The sequence below is a fragment of the Miniopterus natalensis genome, chromosome 17 (assembly GCF_054644295.1).
Source record: "Miniopterus natalensis isolate mMinNat1 chromosome 17, mMinNat1.hap1, whole genome shotgun sequence".
Taxonomy (NCBI): Eukaryota; Metazoa; Chordata; class Mammalia; order Chiroptera; family Miniopteridae; genus Miniopterus; species Miniopterus natalensis.
In genome coordinates, this window is record NC_142097.1 from 33,957,776 (window position 1) to 33,983,298 (window position 25,523).

The 25,523-nt window shown below is 40.4% G+C and overlaps 1 protein-coding gene across 3 annotated transcripts in view; it reads left to right on the forward strand.

Moving 5' to 3' along the window:
- The window catches only part of BCAS3 (BCAS3 microtubule associated cell migration factor), a 420,091-nt gene that overhangs the window by 162,342 nt on the left and 232,226 nt on the right, over positions 1 to 25,523 (forward strand). For all 3 annotated transcript variants that reach the window (XM_016203603.2, XM_016203611.2, XM_087826254.1), the window contains 2 exons: positions 1,100 to 1,265; positions 3,238 to 3,338. In XM_016203603.2, coding sequence (XP_016059089.1) covers positions 1,100 to 1,265; positions 3,238 to 3,338 — 267 coding nt within the window. The remainder of the gene's footprint in view (positions 1 to 1,099; positions 1,266 to 3,237; positions 3,339 to 25,523) is intronic.

Consider the following 25,523-nt stretch of genomic DNA (forward strand, 5'->3'; position numbering starts at 1 on the left):
CTTGGCACTGGCAGCCAGACGTCAGCCCTCTCCCCCTTATCGCCTTTCAGTGACCCTCGCCTCGGAAACAGGATCCCGGGCACGGCAGGTTCCTTACCTGAGCGCCCGGGTCCAGTACAGTGTGCGGGCCTGCCATTTTCTTATCCCATCTGTATTTTTTTGTTCCCTCCTTAGCTTGACTGATGCTATCGAAGTGACTTTTTGTTGCCAGTGAAAACCCTCTGTGAAGCTCGATTTCAAACGCTTCTCCCTTCTGTTCTAATTACCCTTTTAACTCGCTACTCCTTTGTGTCCCGCTGACTGTCATTAGCCATTCCCCCAAATCGGCGGTAATGAATTCCTCCGGCGGGCAGATAAGGTGACCCGCCAGGCATTCGGAGCGGCTTCCTAGGCTCCCAGGCTGACTGTAAAACCCGAGATAGAGGACTCAGCCCGTTTCGGTACTGGGGACATGTGTACTCCGTCCAAAGTCACTGGCTTAGGTCCATATTCAGCACCTGACCTCAAAGGTATCACCGGTCTTCATGTACCGTGGGGCCGCTGGTCCCACGGGGAGAAAAGAAGGCAGAGGATTTGGGGGAGGAGGGTGTGTGAGTTTCCATTTGTTTGTTTCTTTGCATACAGAAATTTTAAAGAGAAAGTTTGCTGAGAGCGCGGAGATGAGCAGTTGGGCCCACTGAGGCACAGGAAGAGCCCCGTGCACTCGCTGGCACGCCCGCCCAGCTGTGCCTTGGTCCCCGCCGCGCTCCTTCCCTGGCCACCCGATAGCACCCACTTTTCACGTGGGACACAAGATATTGCACAAGGAAAATATTGTTTCACTGTGTTAGAAATTTGAGCATGTTTGTATCATTCTTTAAATACATTGCTTAAGATTTAAGAAATATTCTCACAGCATAGAACTTTTTATATTCATTGGTTTATACTTAGTAAGAGGCAACCTTTAGACAAGGAGCAGACCCCATGTGAAAAAAATTCCTGCCTTCTTGTTTTCTGTCAGTAGCCTCAGGAAGAAACGAGAAGGTCAATAACTTAAAAATGATGCTGTGCTCATTTTATGTCCTTATCTAACACCCAGGTTCTGTTTTTATGTCTGTAGATCAGTCCAAACAAGTTGTAGTTGAGTCTCTCTACATTATTAGCTGCTACGGGACCTTAGTGGAGCACATGATGGAGCCACGGCCGCTTAGCACTGCCCCCAAGATTAGCGATGACACCCCACTGGAAATGATGACATCACCTCGAGCCAGCTGGACTCTGGTTAGGTAGTACCTCCGTTCTTTATGCTTTTTTTGTTTGTTAAAAATTTGTTTTATAATTACAGTAATATACAACTTTCATTTTTTTCTGAGTAGCTTTATTGAGGTATACAATATTAAAAGTGTATAATTTGATAAGGTTTGACATTGGTATATGGCTGTGGAAACCATCATTTAATTAACATTATAAATATACCCGTCGCCTGCAAATGTTGGATAGTACCTCTTTTTAATCTCTCCTTCCTGCCCTTCTTCATCCCTGCCTCTCCCATGGAGCCTCAGGCAACCACTATCTGCTCTCTGTCACTATAGATTGCTTTATGATTTCCAGAAGTTTATATAAATGGAGTCATGGAGTATGTACTCTTTTTTTGTCTTGCTTCTTTCACCCAGCAAAATTATTTTGATCCATGCCTGTTGTGGCATGTATTGATAATTTTTTCCTTTTTTAAATTGAGGCATAATTTATACATAATACAGTTCACCCATTTAAAGTAAATTTTCACTAGGTTATGTAGCCATCACCACAATCAGTTTCCATCACCCCCAAAAGAAACCCATTAGCAGTCACTCATTTTACTTTCTGTCCCTATAGATTTGCCTACTCAGGACATTTCATATAAATGGAATCGTACAAAATGTAACCTTTTGCATCTGACTTCCTTCACTTAGCATAGTGTTTTCAAAGGTCCATCCATGTTGTAGCATGTATCAGAACTTTGGTCCTTTTTTATGGCCAAATAATATTCCATTGCATGGATATACCACATTTTGTTTATCCATTCATCAGTTGATTAGCATGTCCACTTTTTACCTGCCGTGAATTATGCTGCTAAGAACATACATGTACAAAATTTTATGTGGTCATATGTTTTCAGTTGTCTTTGGTGTATGCCTTGGAGAATATCTCCTTTTGAATTCCTTTGTCCTTGCATCTTTGCGTTATCTTTTCTAGGATTTTTTTTTTTCATTTTCCACGTACAGTGCTCTAGTGCTTCGCCTTATTCCCAGTCTCATGCTCACTGAAAATAGAGAGTACCTTGAGTCAGCCATTAAAGGGAATAGAAACTAACATAAATAGATTGGAAGGTTTCCTTTCACGTGATTCCCCAAGACATATGGGTTAAGACTGTAGAAGTGTTTATTAAGAAGCAGAGTCCTTCTTCACAGTACATAATCATTAGAATCTTTATAAGCTAATAAGGATTGAGAAGTGAAATCTAGAGTGAAACCTGTTCAGTATAGTGTACAATGAACAGCATGGGAGAGACAGAAAAAAATTGGTCCTGATACGTATGGAAGGAAACAGACAAAAATGGATACAAAAATGATCCCTTTCCTTTTCGACATTTTAAAATATTCTTATATTGATTTTTGAAGGCTCCAGTATTCTTTACTGCGACTTCACTGCACTACATTGACCTGATCAATATCTTATTTATCAAGTTATTCATGAGGAGGCAGATCTAATTAAAATCACTGCACCAGCGTTATTGAAATATGTGGCTTCTTTGGAACTCAGATGGTGATTAGGTCTATATAATAAGTCAACCGTTCACATACCTATGTTTTCCCAACCATTTTTACCTGCTTTATTCTCTTGGAAAATACACACATATTCTGGGAATAGAGAGCTCTAACAACTCCCAGAAATTTGGTACAGTGAGACCTGCTCAGCTGTGACACTTGAATTCCGCGCCTCCTCTCTGTCCAGTGTTCTGAGTGTCTTGTCTGCCCTGTGGGAGGGTCTCCTGCTTTAACTGATACTGGCCCCGTGCCACTGTGGGACTCGCTGCCACCTCTTTATTCTTCCTAAGCAGATGGCCTCGCGTTTCAGGTTTCAGCACTCCAACAAGTTCATTTTAATGACTACAAAGATTGTGTGAGTTTACATCAGTGTCTGTAAGTGGTGACAGTGGTGGTGATTTACATATCATCTATTAACTTAAATATTAATATTCCGCTGCTGTTTCCTTAGAACTCCTCAATGGAATGAGTTGCAGCCACCATTTAATGCAAACCACCCTCTGCTCCTCGCCGCAGATGCTGTACAGTATTATCAGTTCCTGCTTGCTGGCCGTAAGTAGTTCTTGGTTTTCTCCTTCCATACAGTATTTTGGGATTTCATCTTAAAATGCTGATTTTTAATGCAATCATGCATATTACCACTGGTGCATCGTTCATAAGCCATAAGCAGTGAGACGGAGGCAGTGAGATCCTTGCTACAAACATAAACCATGAGACTTAGCACACGTTCTGTATGCCTCTGGCTGGTGCATTCCCTGCCCACGCGATACACCCCTGCAGTTAGTGAGCCGATAGGGAGTATCTGGGGGGCTCTAAAATTTTTAAAAAAAGAGAGAGGATACTAGGGTAATAAAATTCATAAAACTTGGTATTTGTTTCTGACATGAAAAAAGTAAGCACTTTCAACTGTGAAAACTGTATGAGCAGGCTTTTCTCTTAGTAGAATTTTACTTGCAATAATGAAGTAGTGATTGCAACTCCATTGGGTTTTTGTTCATCTACTTTCATATCTAAGCCCTTACATTTGTAGATTGATCCAAGTTCTTTTTTCACGTAAGGGGAAAATGTACATTGAGTTAGAAAGCCTCGTTTGTAGGGGAGGCATGGAAAGACAATTTAATATTTATTTTCCAGTTTATTGTCATAGAATTAAAAATTCTTCACAATTATATCTCAGCTTTGGAGAATTGACTAGGTCCTTAATTTCACATCATGGCTCTGAGCAGTGCATGTTTTTAAGAAACTTCCTAAAAATCAACATCGACATGTTTTTAATGGAGTTTTGTTGTATTGAACTTATTATGTCACTTGGCTGTATTTATACAGCATGAAGTAAAATATTTCTAAAACTTTTATTTTATGTTTATAATGTGTTATGTATTAAACTGGAAACAGAGAAAATTTATTGACTTTGCTCTAAAGTTATGAGACTCCATAATTGTAGAGCAAATAGTTGGCGGTCTTGAGACTCCATAATTGTAACAAATAGTTGGTGGTTTTGCTCTTACATAATTGAACTCACTGGTTTTTCCAGTATGTATTTCTTGAGTGACTTCTATGTGTCAGGCACTTGTGATCTAAATGACAATAGTATGCTGCTTCTGTCCTCAATGAATTCACCGTATTTCAGGAGGTAGGTTTTTAGTGGAAGAGTAAAATGAAACGAGATGGGCGTATCAGTGAAGAGTTGGGTTAACATTGAACTGTGAGAGCAATGACTTCAGATGCTAAAGCCTTTATAGGAAGGGGTAGTATATAAGTAGTTTTCTGGTTTGAAAGCAGAGGACATAAAAGTTGTTAGGTCCTAGGTTATCTAAGCATATATCTAACTCTATCGTATGAATTAGGAAAAAAACATGACATTTATATAAAATCTAATTAAAATAATGAGACCGTTTTCCTCCACCCTCTCATCATGGGTGAAAATATCTAATTGTTCAGTATAGTTGACCCTTTCAGGATTAATACTGGATTATTGGTTTTGTTATTTTGGTAGGTCTGTTCAATAGACAAATAGCTTCTCAAACATGAGAAAAAGATACTGGTAAAAAACAAAATGCAGCTATCTTTATCCGGTAATTTTTTTGTTCCAACAAATTAAGCTGCTTGATATTCTTTCATTTTAGCAGCTCTGAACACCTTTGTCCGATTCTTAGAACTACAAAAGTCCCCAGGTGCATGGTTTAAGATCCACCACCGTGGGCAGTAGCAGGCCGCCAGGTGTGTCCCAGCATTGGAGCGACACCGTCAGAGCTGCTGTTCGGCAGATGGCTCTGGCCGCGTTGTAGCAGGAGGCTCCGAGGAGGGGCGGCAGGGGAGGCGGGTGATCCTGGAGCTCCGCGAGAGGGCTTTAATTAAGGCTGGATTACGGAGGGGACGGCCAGCTCTGTGAGCTAGAGCAGAGTTGGAAGAGAAAGGAATTAGAGATCGTTTGAAAGAATGTCGTCACTGATGATTCTGTGGTTTCTAATTAAAATATGAAGCATAATGCATTTCATGTTGGACCTTTTGAATATCAGCTGGACTAGCAATGGAGTAAGGATGAAAAGGCCTGGGTTCCAGTTACAATCCATTTCTCAATAACTTGATAAATACAGAATAGCAATGATAATACTTGCAGTTTTAAAGTTGTTATGGTCAATGAAGTGATGCTAAAGTCCTTTAAATACAGTGAAACAGTACCTTTGTTTCTCACCTCAAAAGTGCGTATTTTTGAATAGTAGACTTCAGGGCCTTCCTAATAGAGTGCCTGTTCTGGCTACCTGATTTTGGTCATGCTGTAATATCTGTTATCCAAGTGATGGACCATAATTAATATGCTTTTTCTTATCTTGTGAAGTGTTACTATAGAGATAATCTAATTGGTAAAACAAAACAAAACACCTGAGAGGTAATTTTGTAATAATTGTTACACTGCTTCTTTACATTGAGAGTGTTGAGACAGAATTCTTCTGGATTTTAAAGTCACGTTTTCTTACATAAAGAAAGGCTATTTGATTGAGAGTCCTGAAATGCCTGTATATGACACGATGGAAGCAATTAAATATGCAAAACATGGCCATCTGCGTCAGAGGAATAAAAGCCTGAAATACAATTGGAAAAAACAATGCTGGAGCCGGCTTAGAGAGGATGCCTTCACCCGCCCACTGCTGCGTCCTCTGCGCAAACAGAACCTCGCTTCGAAGACTTCCCTGTCACCTTCTTGCCTTCTCTCCAGTGCTCCTTCCCGAGGCCATTTGAAAGTTTTCTGTTTTGCTTAACCATGTTGAAAATCACCTCTTATTTCCTACCTTGAAGACTACTGATAAATACATTACTAAAAGCACTTTCAAATATAACCTTTTGGAGTCAAACTCTAATGCTAACTTCACGAACGTCGTAGGCATTTTCTTTGGTCGTATTTGGATCCGTGGATCAAGCGAAGCCCACTTGTGCAAGCTCGGGAAGTTATAATAATAGTCGTAGACAAAGAATGATGGACATGGGAATGGGAAAGAGACTGTCTCGGAGAAGAGAGTAGGAGAGCAGGATGTTTAGCAAGGAATCCCACTCCCCTTCCCGCCCGCAATCCTAATAGATACCCTGCTGGCTGCTGAACAGAGTTCTGCATGTGTGGCCCACGCACGACTGGTGGGAGAGGGAAAGGGAAGCCTCCCCGAAACACTAAAGACTTCTTACCTGACTTTAAAGTGAAGTAAGTAAAAGTGCCACCTTTTGTTTTTGTAACTAGTGGCATTTCCTACGTGGATTCCTTGAGTGGAATGGGACACAATTGAAGAAGTTGGGTGTATCACTGAATCAGAGCAGAATGAATGCTCCTTCCAGAAGTCCCTAGGGAGGCAGGGAGGGCTCTTTAGTAGGATGAGCCTTAGGAATTACCGATTTGAGTGAGTTAAAAAAAAGGTCAAATAGCAAATTCATAAGGTTTGAGTAGATTGATTAATCTAATCTTGCTGTATATCTCAGTAAAGGTAAAAGTTGAGAATTTATTATCAAGAAATGTTTTGCCTCGGCCATAAGTAATCTTGGGAATAGTTTATAAAAAGATTATAGCAGAGATTAGTGATTTTTTTTCTAATGCCTTTTCTAAAATAGGCATTTTTGACTATGATCCTAAAGTAGATAACCTTGTTTTTTAGTTGGCTTCAGAGCTTCCCAAATTGTAAATTAAAAGCAGGGCTTACTGAATTGACTTGGGAAAGTTGTATTCACGGGGGAAATAATGTTTCCTCCTTTTCTTCCAGGTAGTTGGGCCACAGCAGTATTTTTAAGTTGCTGACATTAACTAGCTTTGTTGGGGGCAGGTCAGATTTCTTTCTAAAATAATCCTTACGTATATGAGAAGTTCCTCCCTGAGCTTATGGACTTTTCTTTGTTAAATAGTAACAAAAGACCATTCAACAGAAGTACAGCGTTGATACACAATCGAAAGGTGACTGGGATCTATAGGCCCTTCCTGTGTTTTATTGGGAATGTAATTGTTTCCTCTACCTTTAAAAGCAGTATAGGAAAGGTGGGGAGAGCCTTTGGCACCAGATGGGAAGGAATGAAGGGCATCGAAAATGGTTAAAACAGGTATCTTTCAAACAAATGTGTTTCAGTTGGATTTGTGTGTGAACATAATGTGCTTTGACTTCATTGAGTATTTCTTGAAGTTCCATTTCAATAGTAGCTAAACAACAACAACAAAAACCCCAGAATATAGCTTAAAGCAATATTCTGTTTTCAAGCCACTGGACATCAGGGAATAAAGGATCCTTGAGAGACGGGAAACTCATGAGGCGAGCTCTGCAATTGCCTCAGTTTCTCGCCTTTAAGGATTTTCTGGGCTGTGCTGCAGGGATGGCGAATCCAAGTGGAATGTGGACTTGGCAGCACACCAAGACCAAGGAAGACCAAGGAAGAGCCCCATCTGCAAAATGCCATGAACTCTTATTGTAAAAAACGTTTTATGAAAACAGCGACTTCATGATTTCATTTATATATTGTCTGTGGCCACTTTACAATAATAACCACAGAGCCGAGTGATAGTACAGAAACGGTATGACCCACAGAGCCCTGTTTACTGTATAAGTTAATTCCTGACCTAGAATTAGCCAGACAGGTTATTAGAGAGAATAGATCAGCACAGAATGAGAACTCTCAACATCTGCAGAGGGTCCGCTTCTGGTGTTCAACCCAGTGCTGATGGGCGTGGGAAAATACCCAAAGCCGAGGAGCAGCAACTGCAGAGAATCTCAGCGGGCACGGTGCCTGGAGCTCACACAGGGTCACGAGTGGTGACACTGGCACAGTTATTATAAGTATATTCCATATGTTTACAAAGTTAGAGATGTGGGAGGCATTAAAAAGACTCAGAGTCCTAGATATGAAAGTCTAGATGCGAAAGCTGTATTGGATAAGAGTAAGAATAAATTAGAAATTGCAGAAGAAAATATTAATGAAATTGAAGATAGGCCAAGAGAAGTTATCAAAAATGAAATACAGAAAGCAAGAAAAATTAAAAACTTGAGACCAGACTCTCTGCATCAGGATGATTGGCGCGGACAGAAGAAATAGCCAAAACATTTGCAAATCTGATATAAACCCACAAATCCAAGAAGAACAGTCAATCCCAGAACACAAGAAACACGAAGAAAACCATACCAAAGCACATAATTATCAAACTGCTCGAAGTCATTTAGAAAGAGAAAAATCTTAAAAGCAGCCAGAGGTTAAAAAAAAGACGTTATGTACTGAGGAACAGTGAGAATGACAGGTTTCTTTTAAGTCCTGAAAGGAAGCAAGTGCCGACTTGGAATTCTGTACTCTCAAAAATACCTTTGAGAATGAGGGCAAAATAAAATACTTTTCAGATACACAAAAGATGAAAGAATTTATCGGCAAGAAGTCTTAAGGGAAGTCCTTTAAGCATAAGAAAGTAACAGCAGAGGGAAAGGAACGAAGGACACTGAAAATGGTTAGAACATATATGTGTTTTTTGGGTAGTTATTCAAGTCTTTAAAAAATATAACTTACTGTGAACACAAAAGTAGTATCAGTGCATTGTGGTTTTTAAAATGTATGTGTGTTTGTATATATACCTATTTATATAGACACAAATGTATTGTGGTCTTTAAAACGTGTGTGTATGTGAATGTGTGATAAACACACAAACACATTAATAACAGTAGCAGAAAGGCCAGGAGTGTGGGAAGTGGGACGTTACTATTGTAAGGCTTTTATAGTACTGTGTGTGTGAGTGTGTAACATCACTTAAAGGCAGACTGTGATGTTAAAGTTGTGCATAATGCAATCCAAAGCGGCCCACAGCAAGAAAGGAAATAAAATGGAAACAAACAAGATGAGGTGACCCTAAGCATATAAATACTCATTATAAATACTCCGTTATAAGTGATCTAAACATCCTAATGAAAATTCAGAGATTGTCAAATTGGATAAAAATATAAGCCCCAACTGTTTGCTGCTCAGGAGAAACACGCTTTATACTTGCCACATTAATATCAGACTAAGTAGACACTCCACCCAACAACACATTCTTTTCCAGTGCACAGGGCACACTGACCAACCTAAACCATCTTCTGGGCCATAAAACAAGTCTCAATAAATTTAAAAGCTTTCAAGTCATACAAAGCATATTCTCTGACCACAAGGGAATTAAGTAAGACATGAATAACAGATCTCTGGAAAATCCACAAATATTTAGAAACTAAACAACATACTTCTAAGTCATACATAGTTCACAGAAGAAATCCAAAGGGAAATTAGAAATTATTTTGTGCTGAATGAAAAGAAAAAAGAACACATCCGTATCTTAGAATACTCTTCAGCAAAAAAAATAAAAAGTTGATGGAAGTATAAATACGCACAACAAGTTGGATGAATCTCATGGACACCATGCCAAGTGAAAAAAGCCAATCTCAAATTTTGCACACTAAAAAATCTTAAAAGCGCCAGGAGAAAAAACCATTCTATTTATATAATACTCTCAAAATGACACAATTATAGAGACTAATGTCGATCAGCTCTTAGAGCCGGGTAGTGGGAGGATGTATGTGACTATAAAGGGTAAGGTAGATCTTTGTGGTGGGGAAACAGTTCTGTATCTTGATTGTAGTAAGGGTTACACAAATTAACAAGTGATAAAATGGAACAGAACTCTACACAAGCACACACATCCTCTGTCGCACAAAATGTGTGTGTATAAAGTTGTATTTGTAAAACTCATGAACTCTGAATAAGGTCTGTGGATTGTAGAATGGAAGTTTCTGGGTTTTGACACTAGGTAAAGGGTGTACAAGACCTCGCTGTACTATTTGTACAGCTTCTTAAGAATCTGTAATCATTTCAAAATAAAAAGTTTAAGGAAAAGTAGAAAATCTGTGGGATGGCCCCTAAATCAGAACTCAAGGGGAAATTTATAGAACTAAAGCCCATTTTATAAGAGAGAAAGTTCTGTTATCAGTTACCTAAGCTTCCACATTTAGAAACTAGAAGAAGTTGAGCATATTAAGGCACAAGAAAGGAAATAATAAAAGTCACAGTGGAAATCACTGAAATAGAAAACATGAAAACAATAGGAAAAAACACAGAAATAATATAGAAAAATAAATGAAGCCATAAAGTGTTGTGGTTTTCTTCTGCTTGGGGCTTGTTTCAGAGTCCTGGATTTGTGGATTTATAGTTTTCATCAAATTTGAAAACATTTATGCAATTATATCTTCAAATATTTTTTCTGTCAGTCCCTTTTGTGACACCAATTATATGTACGTTGACCACTTGATATTTTCCAAGCTCACTGATTCTTTGTTCAATTTTTAAAATTCTTTTTGCCCCTCTCTGTTTATTTTGTATAGTTTGTATTTCTACATATTCAGATATATCAATCCTTTTATTAATTTTATTCATTTTTCCCCCTTCACATGTATTTTTCATTTCTGGAAGTCTCATTTGCATCTGTTTTTCGGTCTCTCCTCATTTTATCAGTGCGTGCTAATTCTTTTTTAAAATTTATTTTGCTTTATTTTTTCCATCACTATTTATCCCCTCTATTCCCCCCCCCCACCCTCCCCTCAGTGTGCTAATTCTTTTCTCCCTGATATTTCTTGAGGCTTTTTTCTATTGGCTGATTTTTCTCCTTGCTGGGGGTTGTGTTCCCCGGCGTCTTTATGTGCCTAATGATTTTGAAAGGATGCTGGGCATTTTCAATACCATGTTGCTGCGTGGTGGATTGTTTTGTACTCCTAGGGCACACTCAGGTTAATTGGAATAACTCTGATTCTTCCTATGCTTATTGTTTTTTGGACAATTTATATTAGTTTTATTCCCATGTAATCTGCTTATTTTTAAGCATTGTTATTTGGGGTTCATAACAGCCTTTTGCTTAGGGCTAATTTAGTTTTTTGAGGAGATAATATAAATCTATCTATCATATGTGGCCAGTAGTGGAAGTGTATGATCACAATTCTTTTTTAAACTTCAGATGCTTAACTTTTATGTATTATCTTGATCTTATATTATACCAGTTGTCCTGACTTTACTTTTGACTCATTACCCTAACATAAATACAAATAAGGACCAAGTATATGAGTATCTATAATATATTGCGATAAGTGTTCTGTTAATATCAATAATTACTTGATATAGAAATTCAAAGGTTGGAGAAGTTGTTTATTAGTGGAAATAATTTCAGTGGGGATGGAGAAAAACGGCTGAATTTCAGAGAAATTGAGGTGACAAAGAAAATTGAGGAGGAAATGATGACTGGCTTGGGTACTAGGTTGTGTCATTCATAGAAACATTAAGAGAAATAGGTTACCTGGAATAGGAGAGAAATTTGGTGGTGACAGTGTTTCATCTGTTTTGGTGCATGTAGTATATTTTCTGGTAGCAGTGTTCAGTAGGATCTGGGAAATAACCCCAAAACTTCCTTATGTCTATTTGTAGATTTGAGCTCCTTCTGAGATTTTTTTGAGCATAGTATATAATTAGTAATTGATGTAAGCTTTCTGTGAAATAAGTTTATCCCTGAGAGAAGGCAGAGAGAAGAGATGAGGCTCCATTATGATACCCTAGGTAGCATGGTGTGTGAGAAGACAGTAATTCTGAAATCGCCAACTGGAACAGCGCTTTGAAGCGTTAGTGTTGCTTTGATGAAAGTCTTAGGTTTTGTTTTTTGTTTGTTTGTTTAGGGGGGAAAAAATTGACATCTTTATTTTTGCTGATCTCTGAAAATAGCATTATTTTAATTTCAAATGTAGGAAACAAACCATAATAGTATTAGTAGTGCTTATGACTTTGCTAATAGTAAAAATCATGGGTATTTTCGTGTCATTTCACTGTTGTTTCAGATATCCCAATTTTATTCTATATTATTTTAAAATCTTAGTTTTTATTATACTAATAAGAACTAAGTTCTGTTTTTCTTTTGAATAGCTGGGCTGTCTGTTGATATATCTGCTTTTTAAAAATATGAACTGCTTTACTAATCTCTTGGACTTCACTAGCACTTTTATTTTAGTGTTTATATATAATGAAGTAGAGTGTGCCTAATGTTGGTATTGAGCTTTATCTTATGTACAGAAGTATGAAAAGCACAAGTCAGCAGCGTAGTTAGGGTTCAATTCCAGAGATCTTGACTCCCAAGTAAATTTTGTGCTGCTGGCCTACCAGCTACAAACACGAGAACAGAAACAGCGAGCATTTTCCCTTGTAGTAGAAAGTCAAACTTTTGGGTTTGGAACGGAACCATTTTAGAATATTTTACCACCCTATTGTTTCTATCGGTTTTACAACACAATGGTGATCACATTCTGAACACATGGATACAGAAAGGAAAAAAGAAATGTCGGCCGTCCCTGCCGCCGTCATTGTCAGCGCCCTGGAAAAGCAATTAACCACGCAGCGCCCTTCTGAGCTGCTGTCCCCTGAGCGTCACTCGGTGCCGCCTGACGTCCTGGATCGCGGCGTGGCGCGGCATGCACCGCGTGGGACCGAGGCGCTCCGCAGCATTTCCTGGCATTGTCCGCAATAAATATTTGCCCGAGAGCGGGCAAGGGTGGAAGGGGAAGAATGAAATGTTTTTCTCTTGCTTGTAACTTGTAACGTAGGCCTTATTTAAAGAGTGTTTATAGTCCATTGTTGGCCACTGGGTGTGTCCTACCGCTCTGTCCAGGCCCAGATATCTGAGGCAGCTCAGCAGCCACTTCAGATCGAAATGTGCTTGACAGTTTTTCTTATTTATATTTAATTTTTATCAACTGACACCTGTCCTTCCATAGAGGAATGATTTTAGTGAAACGAATGGCGTTTTTCTCCAAGAGACTAGAAGCTCGAGACATATGGGCCCGCATTTAGCCACATTCATGTTGTATAACCTGAGAACATTATGAAATTTAAATGCATTTTCCTTTTCAATGAAAGATGTCATAGAGTTAAAGGCGAGTACTATCAGCAGCCTGCAAGCCCTGTAAATGATGATTGAAAAGTTTGGATTAGATTACCCTTTTCCCTTCTTTCCCTTTGTGTTTATGGGACACGTGCTGCTTATTGACGCTCATATCTTTACATAGATCTTCACACCGGTGGAGCAGTTCACGGGCGTTTTTTGTCATTGCTGATTTATTGTTGAGATGCTTCAACATCAGAAGTCCTTATTATTACAATATAACAACCTATACTTCGTTCTGAAGTAAATCTTTGCCTTTCTGTCATTTGCTTTAGTACTTTTAAAGTATTATTTACTAGTATTTTGTTTGGAAAATAAATAATAATTGACATTTCAAACCACCTTCCTAATTGTTCTTAAAAATGAAACAAATATAATGGCCTGTTTGTATTTTTAAATGTCTTTTTTTATTTTTCAAAATTCTGGTGATATTAGCAGCTTCCAGTTTCTTTTGGTTGTTTTAGGACCTGCTTTTTTTTTTTTTTTTTTTTTTGCAAGTGCAATTGAGAGTATACATCTTTTTCATTGATGCTATTAATATTTATTGCCATTGGCTTGGCATTTGACTGGGATAGGACATTGATCCTGATAGATTAAAAAGAAGTAATCTATTGGTCATAAAGCCTCTGGTCCCTGAGTACCGTTGCTCCTGGTGTCGCTTGCCCCGTCGCAGCCGGGGGTAAGGCTCCTCAGCACCGACCCGGCCCCCTGACTGTGGTCTGTCGCCGAGGGCGCGGGGCCGGGCCTCCTCTCCGGGAAGGAGCCTCCCGCAGGCTGCGGCGGGCGGCGCTGGCAGGAGCGCGTGGCGTGATGCGCCATCGGTCCCGTCGGTTCCGTCGGGAAGGTTAATTGCTAACAAATGACTAAGTGGGAATTGGGGGGATCCTGTCTGCCCTGCTGGTGGTAACGGGAGTCCTGGCGCCGTTTCGGGGTCGCTGTTTGCGTCTGTCTGTCGGAGCTGGATACAGCTGTTCCTCCCGGTTTCAGCCTCCCCTGGAATTTCTGTCAATCGTGTGACTCCATTAAGTGCGCGGAGGAAATAAAAGCCTGAGGACTGACCCTTCCTCTGCCCACACCCGCAGCGCTGCATTAGGCCTCATTATCCATTTATAATACTTGACCTCTGCCCCCGGGCCACTGGAAGACATTCAGTGTGCTTTTCTGACACGCAGGCACCTCCTCAGCGACACACGGGACAATGGGATGTCTGCTCGCCTGGGGGACTAGACGCGCTGCAGGTTTTAAATACGCGACCTCGCGCCAGATCACCCTGGCAGTGTTTTCATTGCTCTGGCCTGGGCCATGAAGGTGCTAAGGGAGGCCCAGTGTCTGGAAGGTGAATGTCCTGTTCCCTTTTCTCTTGCTTTCTGATTCAAAAATATCCCCCCTCCCACCCCCGGTTTGGTTTCTAAAAAGGATTTGCCTCCTCGCCTTTCGCAGTTCCTAATAGAGAAATATAGAAAGTTTAGGATATAGTGAATGGAAAGTGGCTGCCAAGTGTGCCGGGTGGATCTGGATGTTACCTTGGACATGTTAAAACCCGTCTGCTAGTCCTCTGCCCTGGCCAAGCTGGTGATCCAATCTCCCACTGAAAAGCCTGGGAAAGGACTTGGCCCTTCCTTGGCTACTACCGGCCGGTTTCTTCTGTATATAAATGCGGACCACCGGCCAGAAAGCCCCGCACATCTTGTGGTTCTTTCTCCAGCTGCCGACGTGTAGATAGACTTGGGGAAAGATGGAGATAGCATGGCGATTAGTGGACGAAATGCATTTACAAAGTAAAAAATTACTGTGTGCAGAGCTTCCCACTGTGAACGGAGGGTCAGCCTTCCAAGCGCCTTGACTCCTTAGCTAGCTGTGTGGCCGTCGCCCGGTGCCCATGTGAGGCAATGACAGGGGTCAGTCATTTCCTGAAGTCGCTGGGGTAGGAAAAGGCACGACTGAGAGCCGCTTCTTCCAGTTGCCGTGAAGAAACTTTGAGAATAGGGGCCTTGGTTATGAAAGTGCGGTTTCAGTTTGTAAACACTTAATTAGCAAAGTCCCCTTTCTCTCTTAGAAGCTTACGTATTTTGCATTTAGCATCACATGCATTCACCTGTCACTTCATTAAAAATATGGGAGACATACAGGGATTCCAAGAAACCCAGTTATTATAATGAATTGGCAGCCACACTGGCCAGTAGAACCCGGTGTCTTTAATGCAGAAGAGTGGTTTTGCTGTGTGCTGGGGCACACTCTCAGACAGTGCCACACACAGGTGTGGCCGCCGAGGAAACCGGTTACAGAAAACGACATCGCTGTCAGAACTCGCTCCAGGACAAGAATTAATATATTAACTGGGTTATAGCGCCATTTGACAAATTGCTTACTAAATACATCAAAATTGATTGGGCATTCTGCATTTGAATTGACAAATGGCTGCATTAGGAGGAGGAGGGAGATCCATTAATTATAGCTGCTCTCTACCATAGGAAATATAATTATATAAATATGGATTTTGTTAAAAGAAAAATCTCTACTTTATGGTAGTGCTGCTTATATGTGTACCTACACCTCTTTGCCATTAATAGAAGGGTCGCTCTTAGTCACTGTCCTTCGAATAATAAAAAATAGTAATTTCTGCGGTGTTCTATGTTTCTGGCTCTCCTGACTGCATAATAGTTTTTAGAACTATTGTTTTTAGAAATATTGTTTAAGAAAAGTAGAAACTACCAGGGAAACTTTGTAGTTTAGCTTTCCTGCTCAGTTCTTTTTTTTTTTTTTTTTTTTTTAATATATCTTTATTGATTTCAGAGAGAGGAAAGGAGAGGGAGAGAGAGAGAGAAACATCAATGATGAGAGAGTCATTGATCGGCTGCAGCCCGCAACCCGGGCATGTGCCCTGACCGGGAATCGAACCCTGATCGCCTGGATCCTAGGTCGATGCTCAACCGCTGAGCCACGCCCGGCCGGGCCCTGCTCAGTTCTTAATTGCATCTGTGTGTCCGTCTTGCACTTGCAATTCTTATTGATGGTGTATAACCTTCTATCATCACTGAAATTCTCCTTTTTAAAAAACATTTCTTTTCCCTCATGATCTTTCTTACTGGAGGCACCCAGCCTGGTGACCGAGGCATAAGGGGGCTGGGTGAACGCCATAGATTGTCTCCACAGTTCCAATCTGTTCTCCTTATTGCTGTCATATGACAGGAGGCTTTTTGCCATGTGATTTTGTGGAACTTGGTTGAGAGACAAGAAACACTGAATTGCCTTCATTGCCTTTAGACCATCTGTTTCTTGCCTTCCCTTCTGTGCTTCCTTTGTATTTCAAGACCACATGAAGAGCATCAGAACCACCCTTACATGATGTCAAGTCTGGGTCAGAGCTGAGATTTACAAGGACTATTTTGAGGCTAGTGTTTTAGGTTTTTTCCCTTCTCTCAGGCACTCTGCTGGCCTGCCAAGGCTGTTTTTCAGGTGCCAGTGGTTCTTCCATGGTTGTGTCATACCTGTCTTTAAATATGAAACTAAACCAATATTTTATAAAATGAAACCTTCTGATTCATCAGGGGTATTTTAAAGAATGTAAAGTTGAGGCCCAAAGTGCTTTCTTTCTGTCACTACATGGAAAGCGTCCTGAAATGTCTGTAACTTCCTTGTGTTGTGACTTCTCATCAAAGTAATATTTCTCCATTGTTTGATAGCTTTATATGGTGCCTCTGATCAGGATACATAGACGTTTATTAAGATGAGAAAAATGATTCTATTGAGGAGACATGGAATACAGAAATTATGGAAACTCTAGATGAGTGACATGATATAGTTGATATCTGAGATGAACCATCCCTTGCATGTTTCCTGTGAAAATTTAATTTAAAATAATGAGCTTACTAGGTAAAGATGTGATTAATTGAGGCAATTTATTCTTTAGGTTAAAACATGGATTTGGCATTTCCAGTTCTGTCTCTGTCTCTCTTTAATGTAAGGCGTATAAAGTATTATGAGAAGGCCATCCACTATTATATCTTTATACATGAATACTTTAATATGCATCTAATGGTAAGGACCTAAAAAGGAAGTAACTGCTATGCCATTGCATAACTTATAGGTGGCACAGTGGCAATGATTTGTGGAGATAACTTGTTCCAATAGTTTTACATTGTGGATCAGTAGAGGGAAGGGAAAGCCTTGGAAAATGTGTGGTTGTGGGCTGATGTTTTCTCTCTTTCTTTCCTGTGTCTTCTTGGTTCTGTGAATTTTCTGCTTTATTTAGAGGTAAATCTTGAACATTTAGTTTCTTCATTATATGGTATGGAGCCCATTGTGGGTCCTTAATGATTGTTTAGAAAGATTTTAAATTATGTTCTCAGTATATAGGTTGAAAATGTTGATGTCCTCCATGCCTAAAAGCTTTTAACTCTCCATGCCAAGAGAACTTTGCCTCTTTTGCTTAGGCAAGAGAAAATCTTTACTTAATTCTTCCTGCTGTATAATGATCTGGACTTATCCTAGATATTGAATAAGTGGAGCATGGAAGGAGCTGCATTAACTCTTTACAAAAAGTAATTTTTGCCATTTTTCCATTTATGAACAATTCCCCCCCCCCCCCCCTTATTTTTGTTGGTCAGACTTTATTCTGGAGGTTGGACTGAGTACATTAGACTCTGATCTTTAACCAAGTTGTTATAAGTGGCATCAACCAGAAATTTGCAATAACTGGCTTATTGCCACTTGCACAAATTGGTACATTGATGACTTAATCCAGTTTAATGACCCAAAACAGTGATTTCTTACCTTCAAGACATCAATTTGCAATAGTTTCTGCATATCTTCTATTCATCTTAGTCTCTGATTGAAGATATTATATTTTGCAATGTTTCTTAAAATTAGAATGGAGAATTGATCATTCCTGAAAGAAATGCATCTAAATGACAGGGTTAGCTGTGAGAATACAGTTGCCACTATTGAAGGATTACAGCTCCTATTTTTACATAGAATCAGCACTAGGAGAGCTTCTAGCTTCCAGCAAATAGTCATTTCCCTCAACAAGAACACACACTACCGTGTGTACTTGAGCAGTTGTTAAAAGTTGGCCCTGTATTTGATATGTGTAACTACGGAGATACTGATAACTGGATATATATGTAGTGAGAGTGTGTATGGAAGGACTTCCACACACCCCATTTAAAGAAAATATCACTAAACCTAGGAAAATAGGGAGACTATACCTGACTCAGTATGCAGTGGGCTCAACTTTGTTTCATGCATTGGTTTCCGTCATTCATTGATATGCATCTGATTCCTTTGTTTTACTTTTATGACTTCTTGGGTTGACTACACTGACCATTCCAATTGTAGTGTACTTTTTTCACTAATTTTAAAATAAATATTAATTTTTAATCAGGTCGAGGGCATACACATTTAAAATGGTACCAAGGAATATTCAGTGGAAAATAAGTCATCCCTGTCCTCAGCCACACTCACCCCCTTTCAGGAGGCGCTGCTGTAACTAAAGTTGAGCTTTGATAAGAACAGGTTTGTTTTTATTTAGATTTCTGTGTCTGGGTAGGTTATATAAACTGTGGTAAGACAGAGTTGCTATCCATAATCTACGAGGAAGGTATTATACAGTCATAATATACGTCTTTAAAATAGTAAGGTGGACTGACTGTGCTCTCCTGATGCTTTATTTTAATGTCTATAGAATGCAGTCGCGCTATGAATCAAACAGGCATTGCGCACATCTTTCCAGGTAAACTCCACTGAAAATGTTGTGAAGGGACTGTTGCCATCTGTTCAGTTCTCAGAAGTAAATTGGGACAGTTTGAAACGTTTGGTGGGGGAGCCGGTCTTGCCTGTGGCATGAAGCCTTTGTGTTTGATGACATTTAGGGTTATGACGAAGGAGCCCAACTAAATGGCGAACCCTTCAGACCCCCTGCAGGTAGAACTTGGCCACGTGCTAGATGTGCAGTGACTGGTACGGCAGCAGGAATAACAAGCGAAGGCCTCTTGGTGCTTGTCTCCTGTGAGGATCTTGCCCAGGACTTTGGGGGCAGGGACACGAAGGCGGGGCAGGGCCAGGAAGATGCGCCCAGCATTGCAGTTACTCACTGTCACCTCACAGGCAGTGAGGGGATGTCACTTTTCTAACTGTGTATTGCCTGTGACCGTTCTTCAGGGAATGTGGAATAAAACAAAAGTGACACCAGAGATCTCCAGTGACTAACTGCTAGAAAACTTTATTAACTAACTAGAGAGCGTCTATGGGACCACACAGCGTGCAGGGAAGGGCCCAGGTCGGTTGACTGTGCCGCAGAGGCAAGGCCTGCTCCCTGCGTGGATCGTGGCGCTTCAGCTGCTCAGGACACGGAGCCTCACAACTGGAACAGCCCGTCACGCGCAGCGCTGTTGCTCAGCCCCTCGGTGAGAGAGCCAGTGACTGGCTTTACATGTCAGCTGGGACAGTTAGAAATCAGAGGGAAAACTTCTTTCTAGACTTCCGTAGAAATGGAGCCAGGCCCTTCACAGGAACGAGAATGCTACCCATTCCTTAAGGTAGCTAGTGTGTTTTTACCCGAGAGCCTTCCCACTGGTGGTGGAGCGTCGACCTCTGGGCCCGGAGCTCACAGTTCGATTCCCGGTCGGGGCCCAGGCCCAGGCCCAGGCTGGAGCTCGATCCCCGGCAGGGGCCGTGCAGGAGGCAGCCGATCAGTGACTCTCATCATTGACGTTTCTCTCTCTCTCCCTCTCCCTTCCTCTCTCTGAAATCAATTAAAAAAACCAACCAAACATAAAAAACAAGGCCAGGGTTTAATTGTGCCGGTTCGATAGTGTGGAAGCGTCACTTGAATGGGCAAGTGTCCGATTACTGCCGTCTGCACGTGTTTGTTGCCTGTTGTGTTTCCCCTTTGTAAGTTGCTTGTTCGTTGGACGTGCATGAGACCGTTTTGTTTTTGGATTGTCTTTTGAGTCTTGCTTTTAAAAGGCAGATTTTCGTTTCTGTACTAAGAAACGACATTCCCAAGCAGAATTTCTTCCTCAGGTCCTGAGTGCTTTCTGATCAGAAACAGAGTTTGGTAAAGAGCCTTCTCTTATTGTATGGCTGCTTTATAAATGCTGTTTTTAATAAGGACCAAAACTATATTGAAGTTTGTCCTTGGATGAGAGTTTATCACTGCTGGCCTTTGGGTGAACTTGGAGCCTGAGCTGTTTCATTCAAGGCAGCATGATGTCATTGAGCTCACAAATTTCTCTGTTGCTAGAAAAAGGCAACATGTTCCCCTGAATATCCTGAAGGCCCGAGTAGAATAGTGCTGGCACGACATTATTCAGCTCTCAGGGCTCCACCAAGGACTTCAGTGTGGCAAGGGTTTCATTGTTTGCGGAGGGTTGGTGGGGAGACGCTGGAGAGCAGGGGGAAACCAAAGCCAGGGCTGGTCCTGAACCTGAAGTTTACTGTATTCCACTCTCCCCTCAGCTGCCAGCATCACCCAGCTCACACTTACTTCTCCAGATAAAAACCTTAAGATCTATCTTTGGTTCTCAATATTAAGACTCCATAAATTTCTTTCTTGATCTAGATATTCAGCACATGCGCTTACTTTAGGGTTTTCACCAGAAGCTAAAGCCAAGAGCTGTATCCCACATAAAATACTAAATAACCATTTAAAAAAAATTTTTTTATCTAACTATAGTTGGTCTACAATCTTATATTGGTTAACTAAGTGGCATTCGGATCAGCGTTTCCCCTCTTATTTTTAAAAGCAGATTTCTCCGATTCAGTAGCATCGAGATTCATTTCAGGGAGTAGAACAGCTTTTTAACGTCTCCTAGATTTGGGAGCACGGAGTTCACTAGCAGCAGAACCTGTAGTTCATTAGCTGTGTCCTCTGAAGCTTCCAGAGCTCCAGCTAAGAGAATTTATTACTGGGAGCTCAGGCAGTGGAGGGGCGAACAGAACAAGAACAGAACAGAACCAAATGGATTTCCCCTTCCTTGGTTTTATGAATAAGCACTGCCCCGAGTTCATTCAATGTTATGCTTTGTGTTAGTTTGTGTAAAAAGGATGCTTATAACCCATATGTGGGTAGTCTTTTAACTTTGATACACATTGTCAAATCTCTTTCCTTTCATTGCTTTAAAAGCAAACGGTGCTGGGAGCAAATAATAATAATTTTTTATTCTTTCATCTTAATGGAACACCTAGACTCTGTGTATTCTGTTGTAAACTCCATGGTTAGATTATTTTTTTCCTGAATACCTAAACCATGTCGAACACACTATGAAAAGTAATTACCTGCCCTAATATAAGGTATATTCAATATACTAATGATAAAAACTTATCTTCTGCTTTCTAACCAGAAGTCTAGATCTGTTGCAGATGAACTTAAGTTCCTGAGAGCCAGCTGTTAAATTTGGGGTATTTTAGAAAGACTTTGATTCCTTGAAATTGAGGATATACTGTGACTGTTTTGAAGAAAACACCCTGAAATGCCAACAGGTTAGCATTTCCCCAGCACTAGTAATAACTCCTTCTTGGAACCTTGGTTCAAACTACATATCCTAACCTACAAGTGTTAATCTATATCCATTCCATAAACCCATGTTAAAAAGGAGACTTCAGAGTCACTTTCAATGCCTGGTAATGCAGCGTTTATAGTGCTTTAATTTAGCAATTATTATCTGAACAGCTTAATACTTTGTAGCTGTAGTTTTAACAGATCTAAATCCATGCTTTTAACTTCCTCTAACTCGTAAATGATATATTTTATGTGGATAATTTGTAAAAATTCTATACCCGTTGATCCTTACATTATGGTGCAAAACACATGTAAAAATACAAAACCAGAGATCTTTTTATAGAGTTGAGAAGTTACATTATTAATTAATGTTTTCCATTTTGGAATATTGAAAATTTTGTTATGTGGAATTCAGACTTAGAAGCATTATCAAAAGACCATTTAACTTTTTGTTCAGTATTTTACTTACGTTGTTGTGCTGACTTGGAATTCTTTGGGGGTTTAGATGAACAGGACTAATTTGCAAAGGTCGGCACTGAAGCACATTGGTTTTTGTTTGCGCGTAAACATAAAAATATATATAGAAACACACGTATACACCCCTCCTCCCCATATATCACTGTAAGACAGTAAAATACACTGTGTGATTTTTTTTTAAAGCTTTTATTTACTCACTAGTAGCATGATCTGCTTTCCTGAGGACACACTATAAACAGAGTCTGGCTCAGTTTCCTCATAGTGGTCTGCAGGCCCTGCCCTGGCTTGTTGATCTGTCCGTATCCAGTGCCTGTGTCCAGGCAGCACTTTGGGGGTTGCACTTTCTAAAGTAGATTGACAGTGTGTCCATTTTAGTTAGATGGATAGACTTGTTTTAAATTATTTTACTAGTAGGGATAAGGGGAGGGGTGGAACATGGCAGATGTTTTAGTTTCAAAATTCCATACTTCTCCTGTCTCAGGTTTATTAATTATCTAAGAACAGTTGGTATGCAAAACATACTAAACCCTTTTCTTTAGGTATGTATGCATGTTTGTTCGTTAAACTCAGGCTTGCAAGATTTACATATGTATTATTTATTTATTTAGCTTAAAAAATTTTTTTGCACCTTTATTCTAACAAATGTGCAGAAATTTAATCTCAACCAATTACTACCCCCTCCAAAATTGCATCTCAGTTTGATAGGGCTTAGAGAGCGCAAAGATAGCGAGACGGGAGAGTTGGGACATTTTATCCTTGTAGCCACCGAGAAGCCCCAGTTCCCTACCTGATCGCTGGTTATTGCTCCGTACAGGCCTCCGCAGCGTTCCTCCTTGTTTCTACTTCAAAGCCTGTCAGTTCTTTGGAACGTGTTCGTGTTACTCTTGGACACACAGTAATGTTCTGCGCTGATTCATGGGGAGCTCGGGGAGGCTGTTTCAGACTTGGCTGCGCAGATGCTCTGGGTGCACCCCCCGCTTCTGCTCCCGCACCACGTGGGCGCTCGCACCGCTTCCTTGAACTCTAAGATGATCCTTCACGGCTGCTCATCCCTGAAGCTCCTTCTGGGACTCTGTCAGTTCCTACCTTTCCTTGGGACCCCCCTTTCTGTTTACAGTACACTCGTTCCAATTGCAGAATATCTTTCCTAATAATTGAGTGGTCAGAGAGCATGGAAGCTTTGTTCTTGTCACACAGTCAGGCTTTTTTCTTACTCCAGGGTCAAGGTTTTGAATTTTTTTTTTCATCATGACCTGGTGTATCGTTGCTCCCCCAAGATAGTAAAGATGCAGTGTTCTTCCTGCCTGGATGGGGGAACATTTTAAATGTAAAGAAATCTCAGGGAAAAGGAAAGCTATTTATTTCATGTTGAGAAAAACAACATCCACCAGACCTGGTACTTATGAATGCTTCAGAGTGTGCTTCATTGGAAAACTGTTTTTAAGTGAACATAAGGTGTGGAAACTCTGCTTACAATTCCACTTAGAATTCAAGATTCAGATGTAATGTTTTATAGATCTGTACTTGCTATTTTTACCACTTTCTGTGGGAAGCAGAGGAAGGCTGCGAGGAGGAGAAGAGCAGCAGGAGGAAGGGTCTCCTTTTTCTTACGTAACTTTTTATTATGGAAACTTCCAAACATATACAAAACTAGAAAACAATAGTAGAAGGCCTCTCCATACACTTATCATCCAGCTTCAACAGCTCATAGCTAATCTTGCTTTATCTATAGTCCTACTCATTACCTCATCCCGGCCCCTGGATTATTTTTAAGTTTACCCCGTCCTGATGATGGATGTCAGTGTCCAGCCATTCTGGTGTCATTACTTCGTCCAGAATCCAAAACTCCATCATTTCCTTAATACGTAGGAACGCTCGTTCTGCGACAGGCGCCATCCTGCCCCCGCATGTGTAGAGTGCAAGATACACTCTTGGAAAAATTCATGTTAGGCACTAGTTCGTTATACAAGGGTGTATATCTTTCATCACATTACCTTCACTTTATTTTTTTTGAACACCCTAAACAACCTGCTGGTCCTCCTTCCCTGCCCCCCTTGCCTTGCTGACTAATCTTCCACTCCAGCGGCCTCAACACACAGCTACACGGGCCTCCTGGCATCACTGGAACATTTCGTTTTTGTTCCCATTTCAAAATCTTTGTACTTGATGTTGTCTTTGTAACACTCTCCCCTCAAATATCTGGGTGACCTCTTCCGTGGCCTCTTTAAGATCTTCTCTGCCCTCAGCTGCTTCCCAAAGTATGTCCTGACCTCTAGGTATTTGTCCTTAGTCACCTTCTTGACTAATATTTAGGGATTGGGGGTTTGAGGGTTTCTCTTGTTATATCCTGTCCTGAGACTTTTAACATAAAATTTATTTATTTGAAAGGTAACATGATTTGGGAACAACTGAGTTTTTGCTTATCAGTTTTGTAATATACACCAAAATTATTTCCAAGAGGATGCTTAAATATTAATTAGATTATTATTATGGTACTCGTTCCTTCATGATATTAAAGAGTCACGAGACATCGAGTATTATGCTTTGATGGTCACTTGCGTCTTGTGCCAAATGCCTGTCAGCTGTAGAGCTGTGATTTTGAAGAACTCACAGCAAACAGTCTTACACTTGAATACTGTTTCCCCCTCCGATGAGTGACTGTCTTAGGTACTATTTCTTCTCTGCCCGTGAGTTAAGATAAGGTGCTTGTGAGTATGTGTCTTGTGAGTATGTGTCCTTTAAAATCTTGCCCTGAGTTCTACTTCTACTCTGTCTCCTTCATTTCTCTCGTTTCACTAAGATTCAGTTCTTCAAGATACCTTGTCCCGGCCAAAGCGCAGTGAGATTCGCGTTCTCAGTCCCTGCTGGTGGTGTTCACCTCTGGGAATGCGCACGAAGGAATTTAGAGATGCTCATGTCCTTTGGTTTCATTTTCAGGAACGTAGCCTAAGGAAAATGCGCGTGTAGAAGTAAATGCGCACACCTCTGGGTGGCGGAAATTAGGAGACTGTTTTCTGTTTGTCATTCTTTTCTATTTTTTCTACATTTTCTTTAAAACCCACTTTTCTTCCTCCCTTTTCCCGTCTTTTTCTCTTCTCTATTCCCCCCAGTTTTACCTGCTTTATCTCTTTTAATGTGAAGATGGTATATGGAAGTAGGGAGTGCATGGGAAATCTATTTTCTGCTTAGTTTTGCTGTGACTATAAAATTGGTATGAAAATAGTCTATTTTATAATAAAACTAAGCAAATAAATAGTATGGGACTTTGAAAAGAAGAGGCTGTGTTTTATTGGGATCAACATTTGGTTCATAG